Below are 20,637 nucleotides of genomic sequence, written 5' to 3'. Positions count from 1 at the left end.
TATATTGAACTATGTATACTCACATTCTGATTTCAGTGATATTCAATATGAAATTTGATCAAAGTAATTAAATTGATATGTAATCAAAGTAATTAAACTGTTACTTCTGTACCCTTGAAGACAAAAGTAGTAATTATTTTGGAATTTTAGAAGTTGTTCTCTATTGGTTTTAGGTTTTACCTAAGAAGTTAAGTGTCAGCTCTATCCGCTAGCAAAATTATCACTTAGCACACAAAAGTGTCAGCACTGACAGATACCTTCACACCTGGGGTGGAGGTCTATTATGCAGGAGCAGTTATGATATCCCTCTCATTTTCTCTTCAGGACCAACCTTGGCATTATTACAGCTGCATATGTGATTATAGCCCAGAATAGAGTATTTCATAGCGACCATGGTATTGACATTGAGACAAAGAGGTGTGTCTTTGTCGCCATTGAGAACTGTAAGATCGGGTGCTACAGAAGGGAGGGATCTCAAGGAAATAACTGAAAACCTTCTTGAAATCAAACTCAGTTGTAAGTATGGTATTGATTTTTCTTTTGTTTTGATTTTTAAGCTTTATTATTATAATATAAAAAAAATATTTTTTATGTTCATTCCGCAAAATATAATGGAATGGGATACATGAATGCACTCTTTGATTTGAGTCAGTGGAAGAGAAGAGGCACTGTATAAGGCTTTCTTTTTAAATGAGTAGGGAAGTGAAATTGAATATTCTGAAGGTGAGCGGCGGGATTTTAGAATACGATTGATGAGATGAAAAGCAAGAGGAGGAACTGTAGTAATAAGAGAAAAGCCAAGAGAGAGATGAGATTAGCTGCAGAGCTCTGAGCGCGTTTGATGGAAGCTTGCCTCGGAGATGTGAGCGTTTCAGAGAGTCTGAAGGTTGTGTTTGCGCTTGATGCTGCGGAGAATTAATTGGCGCGGTGTGTTTCTGCTGTGAAAGGAACTTAGATCTCACCACAGATCCAACGATGTTGTCACTTTAAGGTCATTGTAATTTTAGACTGAATGAGTGTGGTGTGGAAGAAAAGAAAAAAAACAGTAGGATGACAAAGTGAAGAAAATTATGATTTGATGGTTGAATCTTCCCTTTAAAACCCTGCTACTGCTGTCTGAGATTCGAGGATGACACCTTCAGGAACACCAATTTAGGGGACACTAAGCAGGTCCTATTAAAGGGGCTGGATGTGTGTGTGTGTGCATGGATGCGTGCGCGTGTATGTGTGTGTGTCTCTGTTTGTGTGTGTGTGTCATGCCCACAGTTCTGTTCAGTTGACATAAAATAACACACTAAGCTATGTTTTAATTATATTGAGAATGAGATTGCAAACAGGTCAATGTTCGTACGCGCCAGCACAAGTTAAATTCGTAGTGCGTAATTTTGCGGCTTTGCTTACCTGTGGGCATCGCCTGAACGTGGCATCCGAACTCTGGGGATTGTGTCCTGTATGTGATCACGTGAGCCGGTGAGACTGAGGTGACTCCCTCCTTGTCTGTTTCAGGTGATGAGCTTCAGCTCCGGACACATGCGGGGGATGTGGTCAGGTACAACATCAAAACAGACAAGAGGACCGTTTTAGTCCCAAGCAAAATGTTTGTGAGTATGGTGCCATCTCTCTCCTCCTTACAACAACAGTAATATGGAATATACATTGTCTTTATTTTCAGCCGTGAAATCAACTAGGCTATAAAGGCATAGAAAGAAACTGCTTTTTTTTATTCGGTCAGCCCTTGCTTTTCAAAAGCTTGGTAAATGCGCTGTTGTGCTCTCAAACGATTCAGCACTGTGTCAGCATTTTTTCCTGGATTCTAGTGAGTGGTTTGTAGAATTCATTTTTAAGCCAGGAAAAGGGCTTTTGTAGCAACATACTATTATGGTGACTGTGAGCCAGGATTAATGGTTTCATGTTCACAGTCTGTTTGAAGCGATCTGTCAAACCCTGTCGTTTAAGAATCATGTCAGTAAAAGTGTGGCTAATGGTCTCCTCTGTCTCCTCTTTTCTAGGAAATGTACAAGGATAGCAAGTACCAAGTGTCCCCTGACATGAAATATGTGCTCCTGGCCTACAATGTTGCCCCAGTAAGTTGTTAATGTATTCGCCCCAATTTAAGCGTGGAGATGAGAACAAGGCAAATACAGCCTACCCCTGCGGGTAGAGAAGTGAATTGTATCCGATGGGTCCGTCGTACGTGGATGCCTGTGGCAATAGCTGAAACTCGGTAGCTGTGAAAGGAGGATGATTGTGGTAATGATGGCAAGTCGAAGTTCAGCAATGGGTGTCATAAGTAATAATCAGAGATCTGACGTACAGTGCCCTGTACCCTGGGGTCTGGTGTGATTCCTGGTTTGCTGCAGGGGTGGGCCTTTCCGTTCACACTGCAGACCGCTGGGGGGGCGGGGCTTGGCCCACCCACAGTCCCATGAGCACTCACAGTCACAGGCATTCTGCCATGCAGAGATGCATTGTGGGAAGCAGGGGAGCAAAGGTGGTGGGGGGTCTCTTGTGCTCTTGTGCTCAGATCCCCGGTCAGATCAGGCAAACTCAGTATGTTGATCCCGTAACAAGGTATGGCCCTGACCTACAGAGTCACTGGAGGTTGTGCAGGACACTTTGACTTTTGCCATCTTAAGTATCGCCTCCATACACATTCTGATCCACAGTGGCAGAGCTCTATGGAGAGAACAAACCAAAAAGCCTGTTCAGCAGCTGACGGCTGTGCTTATTTAAACGACAGCAGCCGAGGCTCACGGGACAGGCGTTCTCGGGGTCACGCGTGGCGATGGATGAGGAGGTGAAAGGAGCTGAGCTGTCTGACCTCCTCCACCGTCCTGCCACTCTCTCGGTCTGCGCGGTGCATTCGGACAAGGGAGCTAAAAACGTCCCCATCCCCGGACGTCAGGTGGCAGAGAGGTGACACATTGGCGCGGGGGACGCGGTGGCTGTGCATTTATATTTGCTGTCTGTCGCCGTGGTGATTGATGACAGCGGTGCTCCCTCAGCTGTCACTGTGGCTCTCCTCCATTTCGGGCACGGAGCGCCCTTCACGCCGCTGAGGGGCTTGGGGGGCTGCGGGCATGGGGGGGCCGCAGATGTGCCACGCTAAAACCCCCTGATCTGCTCACCTCTGCACCTCAGCAGTCACTCCTGTGAGCTCCCAGAATGCACCTCAGCTCCCCTGACTCTCTCTCTCTCTCTCTCTCTGTCCCTCTCTCTCTCTTTCTCCTCTCTCTTTCTCTCTCTCTCTCTCTTTCTCTCTGTCCCTCTCTCTCTCTTTCTCCTCTCTCTTTCTCTCTCTCTCTCTCCTCTCTCTCTGTCCCTCTCTCTCTCTCTCTCCCTCTCTTTCTCTCTCTCTCTCCTCTCTCTCTCTCTCTCTCCTCTCTCTCTGTCCCTTTCTCTCTCACTCTCTTTCCTCTCTCTCTGTCCCTCTCTCTCTGGGTAGAGAGAGACATGAATGAGGAAGTGTGAGGAGACTGTATAATCTATCAACAGACTTCTCATCACTTGTCTTCATAGTGTTCCCACGCTTATGCCATGACTGATTCACTGGGCATTCCATAAACGTGCACACACAGGGGGTGGCCGTGGTCCAGCGGTTAGGTCAGTTGCCTAGCAACCGGAGGTTTGCAGGTTCATATCCCTGCTGCTGTGACATCTGGTATCCCCTTGAGCACGGCGCTTTACCCCCCAGAACTGCTCGAGGGGCATTGCATTATGGCTGACACTGTGCAAAAGCTGAAGCAAAAAGCCCAATATCCGCTCTCTCTCTCTCTGAAAGAAGACAATAAAGCTGCATTCTTCTTGGTTATAGCGCTTCATTATTAGAAACATGTTTAGCATAACTGGAATATGAAGAGTCAAGTCTAGAGTCAGACAGTATTACACTGGCATTCATGTCGTATAAAGATTTTATTATCTTGTGAAATAAAGTTTGCAGTGGATAAGAGTGTTAAAATTTAAAGCTACTAACTGAAAAAAGTGCTGCTCTTGTGATGAGCCTTAAGTGGGTCAGTCAGTCTGATACCAACAGAAAGAAGTGCTAAGCTTTTAATTCCGACTGTTCCAGCAAATTTGGCATTCATGTGCAAATTCATGTAGTTATGTCAAGTCTTGACTGTAAATGTCAGAAACCCCGGATTAACCTGAAATCTTTCCTCTTTCTCCAGGTCTATCAGCACTCCTACACTGCTTCCTACGTCATTTGTAGCTTGACTACTCCGTAAGTGTAAAATGTATTGCTGAGATTTTTTTAACACTTCTTTTCTTCATGTACAGAGACAAAGCATAACACAACTGCATGGGAAAAGGGAAGCAGAAGTCACAAAAATAATGCTATCAAAGACAATGCACTGTGTATGGCAGTAAAAAGCCTGGATTTGTCATCTGTCTATATTTCCACCTAGTGGATACAGCTGGTAATGCACAGTACACTCAGATTGTATATCACTGATGCCATTTGTCAGGTGTTGTTTACTCATTAATCATGCTCAGTGTATCTCTCTACTCCCTCCATCTTTATGATCTTTCTCTGATCACTCTGATCCTGAAGCGCTTAGTTCCAGCAGGGAGGTTTATGACAAAGAGTGAGTTAGTAAGGCAATTTCTTTTTTCTCGCTACAAGTGCGAAGAGGGGAGTTTGCATGCGTGACAGAATTAGCCCATCAGCATAGCAGAGGGAGGTTAACTGCGTTCTCTCTCCTCCTCATAAAACATCTCGGCGCCGGGATGCTGGGAAGGTATGAAGGGCTGTTATTGCTTCCCCTGCAGGGAGACCATAGAGCTGAACCCTCCGGAAGTAAACAACGCCAAACTGCAGTACGCTGGATGGGGGCCCAGAGGCCAGCAGCTGGTGAGGAGGCCTTCTTACAGACACACCCCTGAACCGAACTGTCGCGCTTCTGTGGTCATATCCTGTGACGTATGATCATAGCTGACATCCTCGTTCACCTTCCTGTGTGTTGACTCATGGGTTATGGATGCCCTGACTTCGTGTCAGACTGGATTTAAACAGTTTTATGTAGTGTGACTGCCAGGGGGAGATAAGACAGTCGTGTTGTGTCTTGGTGCCGGCAGCTGGCGTGTCAGCGGTAGGTTCCAGAATGAGGGTTGCCTGTGGTTGTGGCAGTGTGGCGACGCAGCAGTCAGTTTGACCCAGTTCTGGTGCAGATCTCAGCTAGCCTGGTGCAGCTCCAGAACCTGGGGACAAACTGTGTGTCTGTGTTCGTGTGTCTGTGTGTGTGTGTGTGTGCGTACGTGTGTATGTGTGCGTTTATGTGTGTGTGTGTGTGTGTGTGTGCGCGCATGTGTGTACGTGTGCGTTTGTGTGTGAGGGTGCGCCTGCGCGTGTGTTTGTGTGTCTGGTGGAGGGTTTTAAGGACAGCCGTCTGTGTGATTACAGGCTCCGTAACAGCCGTATACTCTCCGCTTCAGCACAGCAAGGCTCCAAACAGCTCATCATCTCCTAGAGACAGAGAGTAAGCCCTGCTTCCGCAGAGTGCTCGGTTCAATGTCTGAATCGCTCGTGTGGAACGAGTCCATGGGCTTCACAGAGATGCTGCTGATATTTTACAACAGCGTTGAGGCTGATGGGACTTTTATTTGGCCAAACTGCTGGGACTGTGATTAACACTTTATGTGCCATGACTCAGGACCCCAGATTCAATATAACCATTATCATTTCATCCTTAACTTTGGTCAACAGTGTTAAGGAAACTTTACATTTCATTTCATTCACGGCTTTTTCTTTTTCTTTTCAAAGCACTGTCAAAGTCGTGTTTTTTTTAGCAACAAAAAAAAATCTGCAACACTTCTGTGACGTTTTTCCTCATATTGTTATCATATTACAGAGCAACTTACATAGGTTACAGTTTTACATGTTTTCCATTTATACAGCTGGATATTTGCTGAAGCATTTCAGGGTTAAGTACCTTGTCTGAGGGTACAGCAGCAAAACCCCAACTTCCCCAGTGGGAATCAAACCAGCAACCTTTTGGTTACGGGCCCTACTCCTTAGCACTATGCTACACTGCTGCCCCCTTTCAGTTAAGGACCACATGTTTAGAAAGGTGGGATGTCGCTCTGAATACATTCTCAGTCAAGATGATTGTGTCCCCAGCGCACTTCAAAAAAAAGCTACTGCAACAACATGCTTCTGTTTTATTACCTAACTGGTATTCAACACAAAGCACGTCAAAGCATGTGAGAAAGGACTACTTACCTCGTCATTATGAAAGTGTTAGCTTGCGCAAACAGTCTGCAAAACACTACTTCCTCAGTGAGCAATCATGTTGAGTTAAAGGGAATTAATTATTATTAATTAACAACTCTCTCAATCCGTAAATTAGCAAGTCTCTCCTGTTTCTTTGTTTTCTGCTTCATCGAAAATGTGTTTGTGTTCTTTCATCTAATTATACCTTTTGTTGTTTGCATACGTTTCAAATGGAACAAAGAACATTTCGAATGAGGTACCCGCAGTGGCTTAAAAAGCCAGGAGTTGTCTTAGGTAATGTAGTCCATATTATTGTGTTTAATTGTTCAGTCCTCACCGGTTTGTTTGATTTGAGTGGAATAGCTTGATCTCTCAAAGAGAATAAAGCTTTGAGATTATACCCTGATAAAACTGTTTTTGCATATATTACGAATGAAACAAAGAACAATTGAAATCAAACAAGAGATAACCGCAGTGGCTTGAAAAGCCGAGAGATGTCTAGGGTAATATTATTACATTTTCGTATTATGGCATTTAATTGTTCACAGTCTGTTTTGTTGGAGTGGAATAGCTTGATTTCTCAAAGAGGACACAGCCTTGAACGTATACACCGGTGAAGCTGTAAATACATACTTCATTTTGTTAACTTGTCAACTGTTAAAAGGTTTACCTCAGTAGTTTAATCAGAACCCAAACCCCCCAATGAATCCTCTTTGATGACACTGAGAGTAAAGATGAAGCCAGTCAGAAATAGCGAATTATTTGAAACGGGAAGTAAATACCTAAATTCTATTAAGAAATAAATGTACAAGTAATATTATAGCCAGCTACCAATACATTTGTAGCCATTAGGCAACACTCACAAATCTAGATGCAAACAAGCCATTTTTATCCACCTGGAATCTGTACTAAGGCTGAAGACATGGCATATTTTATTTGTTGGTGTATTCATGTGATTGGATATGTGCAGACAAATCCTTGGGGCAAAATTTTACATTCACATGGGGCTATTCAAATTGAGTGCATACCTTTTAGACCACATAAATCATCGAAGAATATGCATAAAAATGACTTTGCACCTAAGTTTTCACAAGACATTACACACATATACACATACAAATCCACCCATGCATGTGTACCATTCAAGCATAGAATGGTAGAGTCCCGGACTCATCTTAGGCGATATTCAGCAGAGTACATTGCAGTGTAATAGTCATCTGTATGTTTTTTTTTTTCCAGTGCATGTAGTCTGAGTGTGATCCAGATGAGTTGGGAGGGAGCTGTGGCTGACACAGCGCTCAGAACATTGGCTGTCTGTCACTCATTCACACATGGGGGAGGTGTGCAGACAGAGGGCAGCCGCAGCAGGTGCGCCCTTCAACAGACGCACGGCAGCCCCCTCCATTTACGGGAGAGGCCACGAGCAATCAGTCTGCCCTCACACTGCACCCAGCGGGAAGGGGGGGGGGGGGGGCAACACCCAACAGAGCCCCCGCTTCGCAGGGTCACTCCAGGCTCATCTGCACTGAGAGAGGAGGCTGCTAACTGGAGGGTGATTGAGGGGGGAGCAGAAAGAGAGGGGTAGTGACAGAGACTGTCATGGCCTGAGAGTCAGTGGCTGACATCAAATCGATTGTTTCTGTGTGATTATTTTTTGTTTTGTTTTTTGACTGGTTAATTGCTCGTTCTGCTCTGTACATCATGCCAATAAAGCCATTGGATTGAACTGTTTTGGAAGAGAGAGAGTGGTGTGTGTGTGTGTGTATGTGTGTGTGTGTGTGTGTGTGTGTGTGTGAAAGAGAGAGAAGGCAAGAGAGAGTTAGAGACAGAAAGACAGTGGCTAACAGTAGAGACCATGCAGGATGGAAAGAGAGAGTGAGTGGGAGAGAGGAAGAGAAAATCAGAAGGGCTAGAGAGAGAGAGAGGGAGAGAGAGAGTGAGTAAGAGATAGAGAGAGAGAGAGAGAGAGAGAGTAAGAGATAGAGAGAGAGAGAGAGAGAGAGAGCAGCCAGTGGAGAGGCCGGCTGACAGCAGGGATCTGACAACTGTCATTGCCACTGCGCCTCTCCCCCACACCGCCTCACTCAGTGACATCATCACCCGCCTCACACCTCCCTCTCATCTGTCGCTCTTTTCATCCCGCTGCTTTTGAAGCTGTGCTCCTTCCTGTCTTTCCCTCGCTCTGTGAGGGGTGGACGGACAGGAAATGCAGGGATGCCACAAATTCACTGTCAAACCCTCGCTACCCTTCAGTACGGCGAGATTTCTTGACTGTTGCAAAACTGCAAATGCACACTGTGCCATTTTTGCATCATTTATTGTTATTTTTGTTTCCGGTGTTATAGCATATTCTGATAATGTAAACATATGCATAAACGTCTTGCAGGTTCAGTATTTATTATCCAGATTTAAATATATGCTCTAATGTAATATTGGGTGTTTAAATGTTTACAGTTTTAGGATTGGTCGTCCTCTTCAAAAGAAAATCATTGTACATATAAAGATTAGCGCACACAAGTTCTGTAATGAACAGAAGTTTAAAATGGCTTATCAAAGAAGTCTTCACATTTAAATCCCAAGTGTAAGTGTTGTTTGTACTGGTTTTGGATTGTTTATGACATTTGATATCTTAAACTGCAGACACAACTCTCTGACATGGTGTTGGATGTTCCTAACCCATCAAAAATATTTTGCTCCTTGCTTACTGTATCTTGTGTACTTTTTAAAAGTTTTTAAATATTTTTATACAGTGAAACAAATTGATAACGTGGCAGAGTTTGGCCAGCATAATTATTGTGCAGATTTAAATTTTGAGACGGTGTGAAATGAACCAGACTTTTTCTCATTTGCGTCTGCGCCTAGGAAGACGGCAGATAAAACCTCACACATATCTGTAATGGATTCTCTTCCAGTCTGTGAATTTAAAAAACATCCATATTTCTCCCAGTGATTTGCTTTGGGGAGATAATGCACTTACCCAGGAAACTGCCAATGAAAAAAAAAAGTTGCTCTCTCTCTCTCCCTCTCTCTCTGTATCGAGAGGTATGTGTTTGACTTCCTGCCTCGGCGAGGACCGGGATTCAGGTTCCCTCGTCTTGGGCGGTGAGGAAAGCGAGAAACGCAGGATTATCCCGAAGCTGTTTTAGCGTCATAATCCCGCCTTTCACAGCCGGAGAAGCCTGAACTCTCCGGCTGCCAGAAGTCTCCCGCGCAGGAAGCGGCGTCGAGCCCGAGTCCTTATCTTAGCAGGAAGAAGGGCAGCTCTCAGTCGCAGTGCACCTGAAGCTAAGGTGCTGACTGATGCTGGTACCTGTGAGAGCTGTCTTTTCAGTGTCAGCAGAGCCTGCTTATGACCCCTGCAAAGGCAACTGGGCAAACCAAAACAGCGCTGGTCTCTTTTAAAAAACTGTCATCTTGTCCCTAGTCCCTAGTGCATATGTGGCAAAAGACATTGTGCACGCAGTGCATGTCCAATGCTTGGCCATCACATTATAAGTGCCCTTCAGATTTAAACTGTTGTGGAAAGGCAAATGTACATAGCTGTGCAAACAAGGTTTAACTAACTTATTGGACCTTATGTTGTGTTGGAAATCTGTGAAACCTGGCCTTGGATCCAACATCTGCAATGGAATGCTGTAGCCTCAAGGGGTTTCCACATTCAGTTGAATGTACTGTCCTTTGATCTTATGACGTATATTATATTTAGCCTGAGAATGGAGGCTGTAGAGGGCAGCTGCACTGAAACTGTCCCTCTGACTGTGGTGCTTCAATGTCATGTCCTGCTACCAGCAGGACCTTTGATCAATAATGTCGCACCAGACAGCATTGGCTGTGATGCCAATATCAATTCCAAACCGTGGTGCCTGCAGTGAGTCAATCACCATTTTCATCAGATTGTCCTTGTTTGTCTCTCAGATCTTCATATTTGAGAACAACATCTACTACCAAGCCACGGTGACGAGCCGAGCGATACGCCTGGTTTCCTCGGGGAAGGAAGGGGTCATATTCAATGGGCTGAGTGACTGGCTATATGAAGGTAAGAGGGGCACCGTATACAGACTGCCTATATTTGAGTTACATCCAGGTCGAAACTACAACATACACAGCCTGCACTGCTACATGGAAATTTATGTATGTGGGGAAATGAGAATAATTCATTTTTTACCACCAATAGCAAAACTCACCAAAGCTTTGAAATGCATCTTCCCAATGCCATTGGGAGTTCCTAAAAGATCTAGGAGACACGTTGTCCTTTGCTAAAAATGCTGTTATTGTTCGCTCTGGAGAATCACAGTTATTTACAAATGAATTTAATCGGGTGCAAGTTGTAAACATCCCAGCATCCCAACTGTCTACATCCTTTTCTCAATACCTGTGTTTAAACTTCTGTGGTGCTCTTTTGTGAAATGAGCTAATCTCCACAGAGATTTTTGTGAAGCATACTGCCTGAAGCACACTTGTGCTTGTGTGTGTGTGTATGTGTGTGTGTGTGTGTGTGTGTGTGTGTGTGTGTTGGATATGTAGGATAGTTCATGTTGGATAGCATCAGAATAGCATTATCGGTATATGGATGTGATTAGCCTCGGCTGGTACCATTATGCCAAACACTCACTGTTAGATAAGTAAGATGTAGATGTAGTAGAACCATTGTAAGTCGGGGACCATCTACATGTGTGAAATGTATCATGGATCTTCTGTTGTAATTTTTTTTAACCTTTCATTGTTTGGTGAGTAAAGGCTTGGAAGGATTCAAAGACCTGGACCATTTCCAGGAGAAGTTTAATATTTAACTTTGATAGAGCAATATCCACCCCGATTAGAGTCCTGACACATCCTTTCGAGGCTTGGTGAAGGTCTTGCAATTTGAACCCTTCATTATTTATTGAGATTCATAAATCGTTTAAAAGCAGAGAACTGATACTGAGCGCAATTTCTTACAATGAATCACAAAAAAGCCCTTTAATTCTGTTAGTAGACTTTTTGTTGTTTATTGCATTATTGTTGATTGTTTTATTGTTGATTTGGAGAACAATTATGGGCCATTATTTTAGGGTTGATCATCCATAATGCTGGAAGACGACATGACATGTGACTACAAGCATCACAGAGAGGGCAATGTGGCTATAACTTTACAGCTCCGATGCGACTTCATTTTAGCGTAGTTGTTACACTGTACTCTTGGTTTTTGCATACCAAGCCTCACACTTGGAAAGGAAGTTCTGGTAATTGCAATCTAACGTTGGAGTTGTTTTTACCATATTAATCAGCCTTTTACCCTGTAACTGTAACGTTCAACCCAGAATGTACTTTCCAATCAAGTGAGCCTTGTGAAATGTGATTCTGCATCATCTCAGAATGTCAGAATTTGTTGAATCTGCACGACCAGACCAGACATGCTGCTTGTTATGTAATCCCTCTTCTCAGGTGTCAAGCAGAAACGAATTTGGTTTCGTCCGCCACATATCTGTAGATGCTGAGAAGTGGTACTGAGCTGGGATTGGACGGTGAAGGCCGAGTGACTGATATTGGCTTGTGGGGAGACTGCAGGCAGCGGAATCACGTCAAGGGGGGAATGAATCAAACGGCAAAGCTGTGGCACCAAGTCTGCATTGCACTGGATATCCTATTAGAGATGTGTATACAGCAGTCCTGCAGCGGTCAGGCCCAAAATTCATCATTGCTTTTAACAGGATTTTGCAATCTATAGTCAGGAGCTGAGGAGCATACGGCAAACCATGCAAACGGCCCTCAAGTTGTTAATACCATACAGGGCCTTAGCATTGCCTGTTTAGGCAATCAATAGAAAGAAGTACTGTAAATTCGTAGTGTATATTTTTCATAGGTTATAAGTCACAAGAATAGGTATTCATAGCTTCGGTTGAGTCCGGTATCTTGTACTTGCTGGTCTGTGTCTGGACAACACAAATGTTCCGCTAAGTGTAATTCATCAAGAGGTAATTCGCAAATAAAAACGCTCATCTTGTATTTCCTCTGTAATAATGTCAGCATAAAGATTTCACGAACCCTTTTCCCCTATCACCCTTATTCTGTTACCTCAATTCTGAATATCGCCTTGGATCAAATTGCCCCTCTGTCTGCAGCATGGCACCTTATGTTAATTGTCTGCATAGCAGGCCATGATTATCCAGGCCATAGGCAGACAGTACATACGTGCATATCGTCTGTTTAGATAACGGGATAGATTTACAGAAACAATTCAGGATAATTACCTCACTCAGATGTACAGCAGTTAGTGATACTCCTCAGATCTGTAACCCATAGCATCTTGCCATCCATCACTGTTCAGATGTACCATGCTCATAAGTGATTCAGAATCAAAATCCCAAATATTAAAGGAAATGGAGAAGACAGCTCTGTGTTTGTCAGAGAGCACGCAGGCTCCAGCTGGCCTTCGGCTGACAGAAGTGATTGCAGATTGCGCGCCTTTCTTCTTTTTCCAAAAGCAGCTTAGTATTGTGTACCCTGCAAGGAGCTCCTGTAATGTCTTAGCGAGACAAAATGAAGCTCTTTTAAAGTGCCAGTCAGGCAGCATTTCCTGCAGGGGGGGAATGGGGTGATGGAAGTGAAATGGAGTCTTCGTAATCGACACAGCTTTCTGAGCAAGGCCTCAGAGTCGTCCAGAAAGCCGGGCGAGGTGGCGGTGCCAGGATCGCCAGGGCTCTGCTCTGCTCCTCGTTTGAGGATCACGTCTGTCATTGGGTGTCACTCATCCGGTCTCGGTGCAGATTAAAAGACATCCTGGCGTGATTTTGTGATGGAGATACTGTTGTGGTCTGAGATTGAGAGGATGCCATAAAATTGTAGTATGCTGCTTTGGTGTGTTAACTGTTTACCGTCACCAAAGTGTTAACGCTGTTGTCTAAGGGTGGAAGGGTGCTAGGTCTCCTGTCATGGTAGACAATATACTCTTTGCAACATGCAGCTCAAGTTCTTAGGAGAAGTTCCTTTAAGATCAACTCAGTAGGCTTAGCAGGGAAATAGTTTCATGTGGTCTATTAAACGGATGTACAAAAAATTTTGGATCTAGTCCAAAAACATGCATCATGTATGTTTTTTAAGTATTCAAAGATTCACACTTCTTTCACATTGTTTATATACAACTTCAAATTCATATGTGCTCAGTCCAGGGCCAGGCTACAGTATGTTGAATCTTTGGGTCACTTGCTGAACCAAATTCATAAAACCAAATGTGAGCTGTAGATTAAATTATAGGTAGGGTCAGAAGCCCTTGGCTCCTTTTGCAGAGGCATTGATTTGTTTGCCTGTGATTTGTGGTTAGGTCTGAACTTTAGCTTGGCTCCAGTCATGGTGAGGTCAGTGAGGTCAGTAATATGTGGGGTGGTGAAAAAAGTAATAACAATAATAATAATGTAATAAATAATGTAATAATGTCAGTAGTGTGAGGTGGTGAAAACAATAATAACAATAATAATAATGTAATAAATAATGTAATAATGTCAGTAGTGTGAGGTGGTGAAAACAATAATAACAATAATAATAATGTAATAAATAATGTAATAATGTCAGTAGTGTGAGGTGGTGAAAACAATAATAACAATAATAATAATGTAATAAATAATGTAATAATGTCAGTAGTGTGAGGTGGTGAAAACAGTGGTCTGGGTTGTTACATCACCACCAGCCAATCAACAGCTAGCAGAAAGCACCTCCCCCTAGAAGCAGGGACCCGCATGGAGCCGCTGAATCGGCATGCTCACCGGTGCTCTGTGTGGAACCAATGCCGCTGCGCACTGACCGAAAGCTCCCGGCAGTTAATCGCATTCCGCGTGGCTTTGAAATCTATTCGGAATCACGAACCCGCCTTTCGGCGTCGCCCCCGGCGTTATCTCCTATTTTCCGCCGGACGGCTTTGAGTAGATAAGGGGACGGGGCGGTCGCGTACGCCGAAATCGCCTGCCTCCCGGCGCAGGAGGGCCTCCTCACTGAGAGAGGTTGAGGCTGCTGAGTGACGCTTTTGACAACAAGCACACTAGGGAGTTTAGTCCCTCCTGGGTGAAGTGGAGGTAGAGCCCATGTGGGAGGCTGTCTTTTTAGTGCAGCCGAAGGAAAGTTAAAGGAGGCGGCAGTGTAGCGTAGTAGTAAGAAGCAGAACTCTTAACCGAAAGGTTGCCGGTTCGATTCCCCGCTGGGACACTGCTGTTGTACCCGTGGGCAAGGTACCTAACCCAGGATTGCCTCAGTAAATCTCGAGTTGTTTAAATGGGTAATGTCGCTCTGGATAAGAGCATCTGCTAAATAACGTGATGCAATGGAATGTATAGTGGGACACGGGAGTGTGCCCCCTGCAGGAGATGGAGAATACTGCAGTGATAAATTCCCCATGAGCCGCACATGCTGTATTGCACTGATTCTCAATCCTGCTCCTGGGGCTCCCTGGTCTGCACATTTTCCATCTTTCCCTGCTCTACCTACCTGACTGAACTCATCAGTGGCACTTTTGATTAGCTGGGCACACCTGATGTAATCAAGAGGTCACACTAATTTCAATCAGGTGTGTTTGGAGCAAGAATGGATAGAAGATATGCAGGACAGGGGGGCTCCAGGAGTAGGATTGAGAAACACTGCCCTAGAGCCTATTCTGTGTGTCAGATTCATATCCAGCATCGCAGCTCAGATATTTGGAAAGGGTTAAGTGATTCCAGCGAGTCGATGCTGTGCTGTGTCTGCAGGGACTCCAGCCCAGGAACAGGGATAAATGAGCAACGGACCAGCACGCCCACAGCTCTTCTGGATGTCAGCTGTGCTTCCTGTGGGCCTTTTTAATGTGTGTGGTTCGCCTTCATCCCCAGGGCTGCATCAAAGTGAAAACTGGCGGGCTGTCAGGGTTAATTCACAGACTGGAGCTGCCCCCTGACAGACACCAAAAGGCCTGTCTCACCAAGGGGTTCTGCTGCCACCTAGTGGGCACGTGAAGATGTTCAGCTCTCACTTGATGAGCTGCCTGCTCCTGTCTCTTCCTCCAGTGGGATTTGAAAGCACATTCAGATTACATGCTGTAAATGGGATCAGCGGTCATGCTTTTCAGTTGCTTACTCTTGATCAGTCCTGTTAAAGCTCTTGGAATGAGACGGCCTGATGACTTTACCATTAGATGTTTGTGTGTTTAAACTGCCGTGTGTACCTCATTTTGCACACATGGGCATGCCTCAGGAGAATCACTGGTGCGCATGAATCACCTGCCTGTCTAATTTGTTATTTATTATTTCTTCATAATGAGTGTGAAGGAGGCTTTGAATACCGAATTCTCACCCAGCTGGGAATGATTAAGAAATGACAAAAAATTTGCACAATGTGTCAAACAAGTCATCTGAGGATTATTCATTCCTATTTGCATTGTTTAAATTATTTATTTAGCATTTACTTTGACAGCCCTTATCCAGGGTGGCTGACACAGCCTGCATTTCTTAAACTTTTTCCATTAATACGACCATGGGGTTTACCGAAGCAATTGAACCTGAAACGAGCTTGGCGTCTTAACCACTGAGCCGCGCTGTCACTGGGTAATTTACACTCCAGAATTGAGCAGAGAGGGAGAGAGAGAACTCAATACACAACAGTCAATTAGAATTACAGGCAGAAATGACACAGCCCACGTAAAATCAGATAAAGAGAGGTGCTGTTCAGATTCAGTATGACTGCCTGTCCTTGTGCTGTGAAGTGATTAGGCCTTGCTCTGAGAGAGGCCAGGGTAATGACATTATACAGCCCGGTGGCAGTGGCAGAGGGGGCTTAATTATGAAGTAAAAATAATCCCTGCTGGCCAATCAATTTAATATCCCAAGTCATTGAGCAGAGAGTCAGGGCACGCTGTATACAGTATGCAACAAGATTTCATTACTGATGTACTCTAGCGGGGGGATCCGATTAGAACTCTGGAAACTCTCTCTAAATACAAAATATAAACTCTCCTCCAGCAGCCTCCGAAATGAACTTAGAACAGAGCAGAATATTCAGAGCTGACAGCCGCAGGATGTTCAATTATCGAATGAGGCTAAACGCTCATCCGCCCTGTTTATCCTGTGCCCTGACAGACTGACCTGCAGCTCTGCGCCACTGTGGGGTTTTATTCTGTACACTGTTTTGTGGGCCGCGTTCGTTAGGCTGCGGTGCGTGCTCGCCTTTGACGACCTGAGCCGACGCCCCCCAACCCCCCCTTCGCTCCGTTCCAGTTACGAAGCGCCCCGCTTCCCGGAGGGTGCGAGATCGCGAGGGTCTCACTTCTCGTCGGCGTGTGATTAAAGACATGAGGAGAATAATCAGTTTACGGGGGGGGGGGCGGCGGGCCCAGCAGAGAGGCAGACCGCTCTCACCGGTGCGCTGCCCAGTCTCTCAGTGCAGCTGAGGGTCAGGAACCCGCTAATGAACCACACTCCCTCTGATTCAATTATACATAGCGGCATACTGTTCCTGCAGCTCAGAGTCTTCTCACTTACCGCAACAGCAACATACTAGAAATGGACACACTCCATGCACAGAAGAAATGTATTTCAATATATGCCAATGCAAACAGATCATGTTTCAAGCATTTTGTAATGCATGCACATCTCCTTGTAAATGTGTGTCTTATGTTGCAAGTATGTTCCAAGATATTTTTCACATACATTGAACATATTCATATGCATGTACTTATTTTCAAATTCACCTGGGTACTGTATATCAAATCGTTTTATTTATTATGGCAATTCTGACTCTCTTGATTAGAGTAATACCTGAGAGCTCTAGGCTGTTCTGACTTGGGGGAAAGGAGACACTGTGGACACTTCTGGAACAGTCAAACAGGCACATGTTTTGTTAATGTTCTGTGAATGTTTCAGATTGATTTGGTCTTCTAGCGACTTCATCTCCCTTGCCCTTTTCACTGTAGAGGTTTATTCACTGTAAATTATTTTTCTGTTCAGTTTCTGGTCTGTGGACTATAGAGATTGCTTACAGGATTTGCCTTGCCCGAACTGCACTGCATCCTTGCCGATTAGAGCATACTGTGCAAGGAGCTATTGCTATTGTAAGTGACTGTATTTCTTTAAACAGAATTTTGATCACAAACGAATGACGTCATGTCATGCCGTTCTGTCAAATTAGATGTTATCTAATGTGATACGACAGATCTCATTCAGATAACTGAATGTTATTACGGGATGTGCTAATTGTACCTTGTTAAGGAGAAATTGGCTTCGGCTGTGTAATATGTAAGAAGCAGTATATCTAAATTATTCAGTCAAGTTTACATTTTGCCTTTGATAATGTTATTGGTTCTTGCTTCTTTGGAATATAATCATTTCAGAATTACTCTTTTTTGATATCCAGTCTCACACAGTCTGTAGTTTGCTTTTTGTTGGATAGCCTTGACTAATTATTGCCACGTGTTGCTTCTGAAATGAGTTGACGTAAATTAATGGAATGATCGGTTGTGAACCAAAATGCTGATATTTCTAGCACAGTTGAAGTGGAGACTGCTGATGCTGGGCGGGGCCTTTGAGGTGAAAGCAGAGCAGCGCCTCAGGCATTCAGCACTGAGTTGCAGTTTCTTTGTCTGCTCTTCCTGTGTGATTCGGCGCTGCGTTATAGCTGTTCAGGGCTTATTCTGAGAAATATTTCCATGGGGTTCCCCTCCCCGCTCCCTTTCTCTGAAAGCACGCATTGCAATTCCACATTGCTGAAATTGCTTCTCTTTATAGAGAATAAATTGAACCTTTCCTCAGCGTGAGCGCTAACTATTCAGGCAAGGCACTGACCTCATATGAACATGTGTTAAAAAAGTATATTGCTCTCACTCTCTCCCTCTCCCTCCCTCCCCCTCTCTCTCTCACTCCACTCTCTTTCTTTCCCTCATGTTTTTTCCTCTGTTAACCTCTCTCTCTCTCTCTCTCTCTCTCTCTCTCTCTCTCTCTCTCTCTCTCTCTCTCTCTCTCTCTCACACACACACACACACACACACACACACACACACACACACACACACACACACACACACACACTGTTTCGGCTGTAGAAGAGCTGTGATGAGCGATGTCACATTTGAAGTGACTGATGTTCCTGAGATGTAAGAATAATGCTGTCTCTCCCGAAATGCACATTGTTACCTTGGTATCTTTGGCAATTTACTTTGGGTATGTCTGAGTTTAACATGCTGCATTGGCGCTGTGTATTGAATTCAGAATGCTGTATGTCATTTCCTATGGTGCTGTGCTGAACACCTATTTAGTGTGCCCCAGGTCTTTAGCACAGAGTGTATCCTGTACATAATTACCGGATAAAAGATGTTGTAAAGTGTGCTGTATCTCAATATGTGTCAACTTTTACGCCTTGGTTCACTAAATCAAAATTTTAAACAAGTGCTTTGGGCTGTCATCATAGAGTAATGGATTCTCCCTTCCCTTTCAGGTGAAAGCATTAAATTGTTGCAATAAATCAACAGCAATGCATTTTTCTCAAATCAGATTTGCTGTGCATACCTTTGAAAAAACACATATATGTACATTACATATGTATAAAGAAATCATATTTGTGCATGTTAAAAAAAGTCAGTTATTGCCAATTGTAATGACAATGTGTGTAGTGTAAAGAGTATGACTACACATCTAACTAACTATGTACCTCTCTCTCTCCCTCCTCTCTATCTCTCTCTCTCTCTCTCTCTATATATATATATATATATATATATATATATATATACACAATATATATATGTGTGTGTGTGAGATACATATGTATCTTGAAGTGGCAATGATTGTTTTTTTCAAGTAAAATATGTTTATTTAGGTAGATACAGTATCTATGGCCTTATTTTGCAGAGGAGATTTTCCAAACCCATATTGCCCACTGGTGGTCTCCTGACGGTGCCAGGTTGGCATATGCCACCATCGATGACACTCTGGTCCCCAAGATGGAGATCCCCATTTTCACTGGCTCCGCTTACCCAACAGGGGTGGAGTACCACTACCCAAAAGTAAGTCCCAGGGAAACCAGCGGCTAACTGAACAATGCAGACAAGCAGTGGGTGGGGGTAACCAAGCCTCTCTTTTTCTCATCTGTTACTGTATCCCTACTGCCCCCTGTAGGCGGGAAAGGAGAACCCCGTGATCCATCTGTACGTAGTCAACCTGAACGGACCCTTACACACGGTGGAGATGAGACGTCCCGAAAACCCGAGGATAGGGTGCGTCTGGCCCCGTTCCCTCACTCACTGACACTGTCACTGATGAATCGCAGGCCTGACCTTGTAGCTGTGTATGCTGTTTGCGTTATTCAGTATTGCTGGAGCTACTGCGCCATTCTCAATTAGTGTAATTCTTACATTTGCTTGGAATATGAACAAATTGTACAGGGTACACTTTGGCATGTGGCATTAAGATGACTGCAGACAGGTGTTGTTGACCCAGGTGGTTAATTATCTTCCCTAAAGACAGGTTGCTGACGCTACAATCCTCCATGATCAGGACTGAGTATACTACTGCTACTCTATGACATGCTACGTAGACTAGCAGTAGTATACATGGCAGTGATCTTTCCTATTTTATTCATTTGTTTTTTTTAACAGGGAGTACTACATAGCAATGGTGAAATGGGCAACGGGCACTAAACTGGCTGTGAACTGGCTGAACAGAGCGCAGAACATCTCTATCCTGACTCTCTGTGAGGCTATCACAGGAGTGTGCACTAAGGTACCTGCCTCTCACTTAGTCACTGGTGAAACACTGTCGTGCGGAATGCAGTCTGAACTGCTGCAGGGTGCTGCCAGGGACCATGAAACAGGCAGACACACTGTGCCTTCCTCCCCTGTTCTGCTAAGGAGTTTTGGTTACTATTGAAGCTGCTAAGAAGTTAGAGTTCTTTTGTTAAGTATTTGCAGTTATGGAACGTTCGGTTCCAGGGACAGAGTTCTCAATGCGAGGCATACAGCCCATGATATCTTGCTGCTGCAGAAAATCTTTGCCACCGCTTGGCCTTCAGCGGAAATAGTGATTTTGTTTCATGCAATTTTCAAGACAACTGCAATGAATACTTTCCATTCAAAATATGCCATATACATAACTACTATCACATTAGCATACTTTGATGATTTTGTTGTCAAATTGTTTGTAAATCTAACAGATCAAAGCAGTGGTTTAATCAAGCACAGTGTAATGCGGTGTTAATTGTCAATATTGCATTTGAGGCAATTACTTAAAAGTCACATCTTTATGGTTTTTTAGTTTTTATTTCTGGCTGAAATGAAAGTATGTGGTCCTTTTATGGATAACGTCACTTTACATTTTCACTGGGAATGATTTCTACAAATTTTTGCTGATGTACTTACTAAATATCTTTTCAGAAACATGAAGATGAGAGCAAAGGCTGGCTACATAGACAGGTACAGAATGGCATGTTGCCTTTCCCTCTCTAGA

The 20,637-nt window shown here is 44.1% G+C and overlaps 1 protein-coding gene across 2 annotated transcripts in view; it reads left to right on the top strand.

Annotated features, from left to right (window-relative positions):
- Positions 1-20,637, top strand: part of LOC118770936 (dipeptidyl aminopeptidase-like protein 6) — a 120,570-nt gene that overhangs the window by 85,843 nt on the left and 14,090 nt on the right. For both annotated transcript variants that reach the window (XM_036518725.1, XM_036518726.1), the window contains exons 4-12: positions 1,507-1,601; positions 2,010-2,084; positions 4,170-4,222; positions 4,771-4,852; positions 10,127-10,247; positions 19,045-19,199; positions 19,312-19,409; positions 19,791-19,914; positions 20,565-20,603. In XM_036518725.1, coding sequence (XP_036374618.1) covers positions 1,507-1,601; positions 2,010-2,084; positions 4,170-4,222; positions 4,771-4,852; positions 10,127-10,247; positions 19,045-19,199; positions 19,312-19,409; positions 19,791-19,914; positions 20,565-20,603 — 842 coding nt within the window. The remainder of the gene's footprint in view (positions 1-1,506; positions 1,602-2,009; positions 2,085-4,169; positions 4,223-4,770; positions 4,853-10,126; positions 10,248-19,044; positions 19,200-19,311; positions 19,410-19,790; positions 19,915-20,564; positions 20,604-20,637) is intronic.

The sequence above is a fragment of the Megalops cyprinoides genome, chromosome 24 (genome assembly GCF_013368585.1).
Source record: "Megalops cyprinoides isolate fMegCyp1 chromosome 24, fMegCyp1.pri, whole genome shotgun sequence".
Classification (NCBI taxonomy): Eukaryota; Metazoa; Chordata; class Actinopteri; order Elopiformes; family Megalopidae; genus Megalops; species Megalops cyprinoides.
The sequence above is the reverse complement of the archived record's forward strand: the minus strand, read 5'-3'. Positions and strand labels throughout refer to the sequence as shown.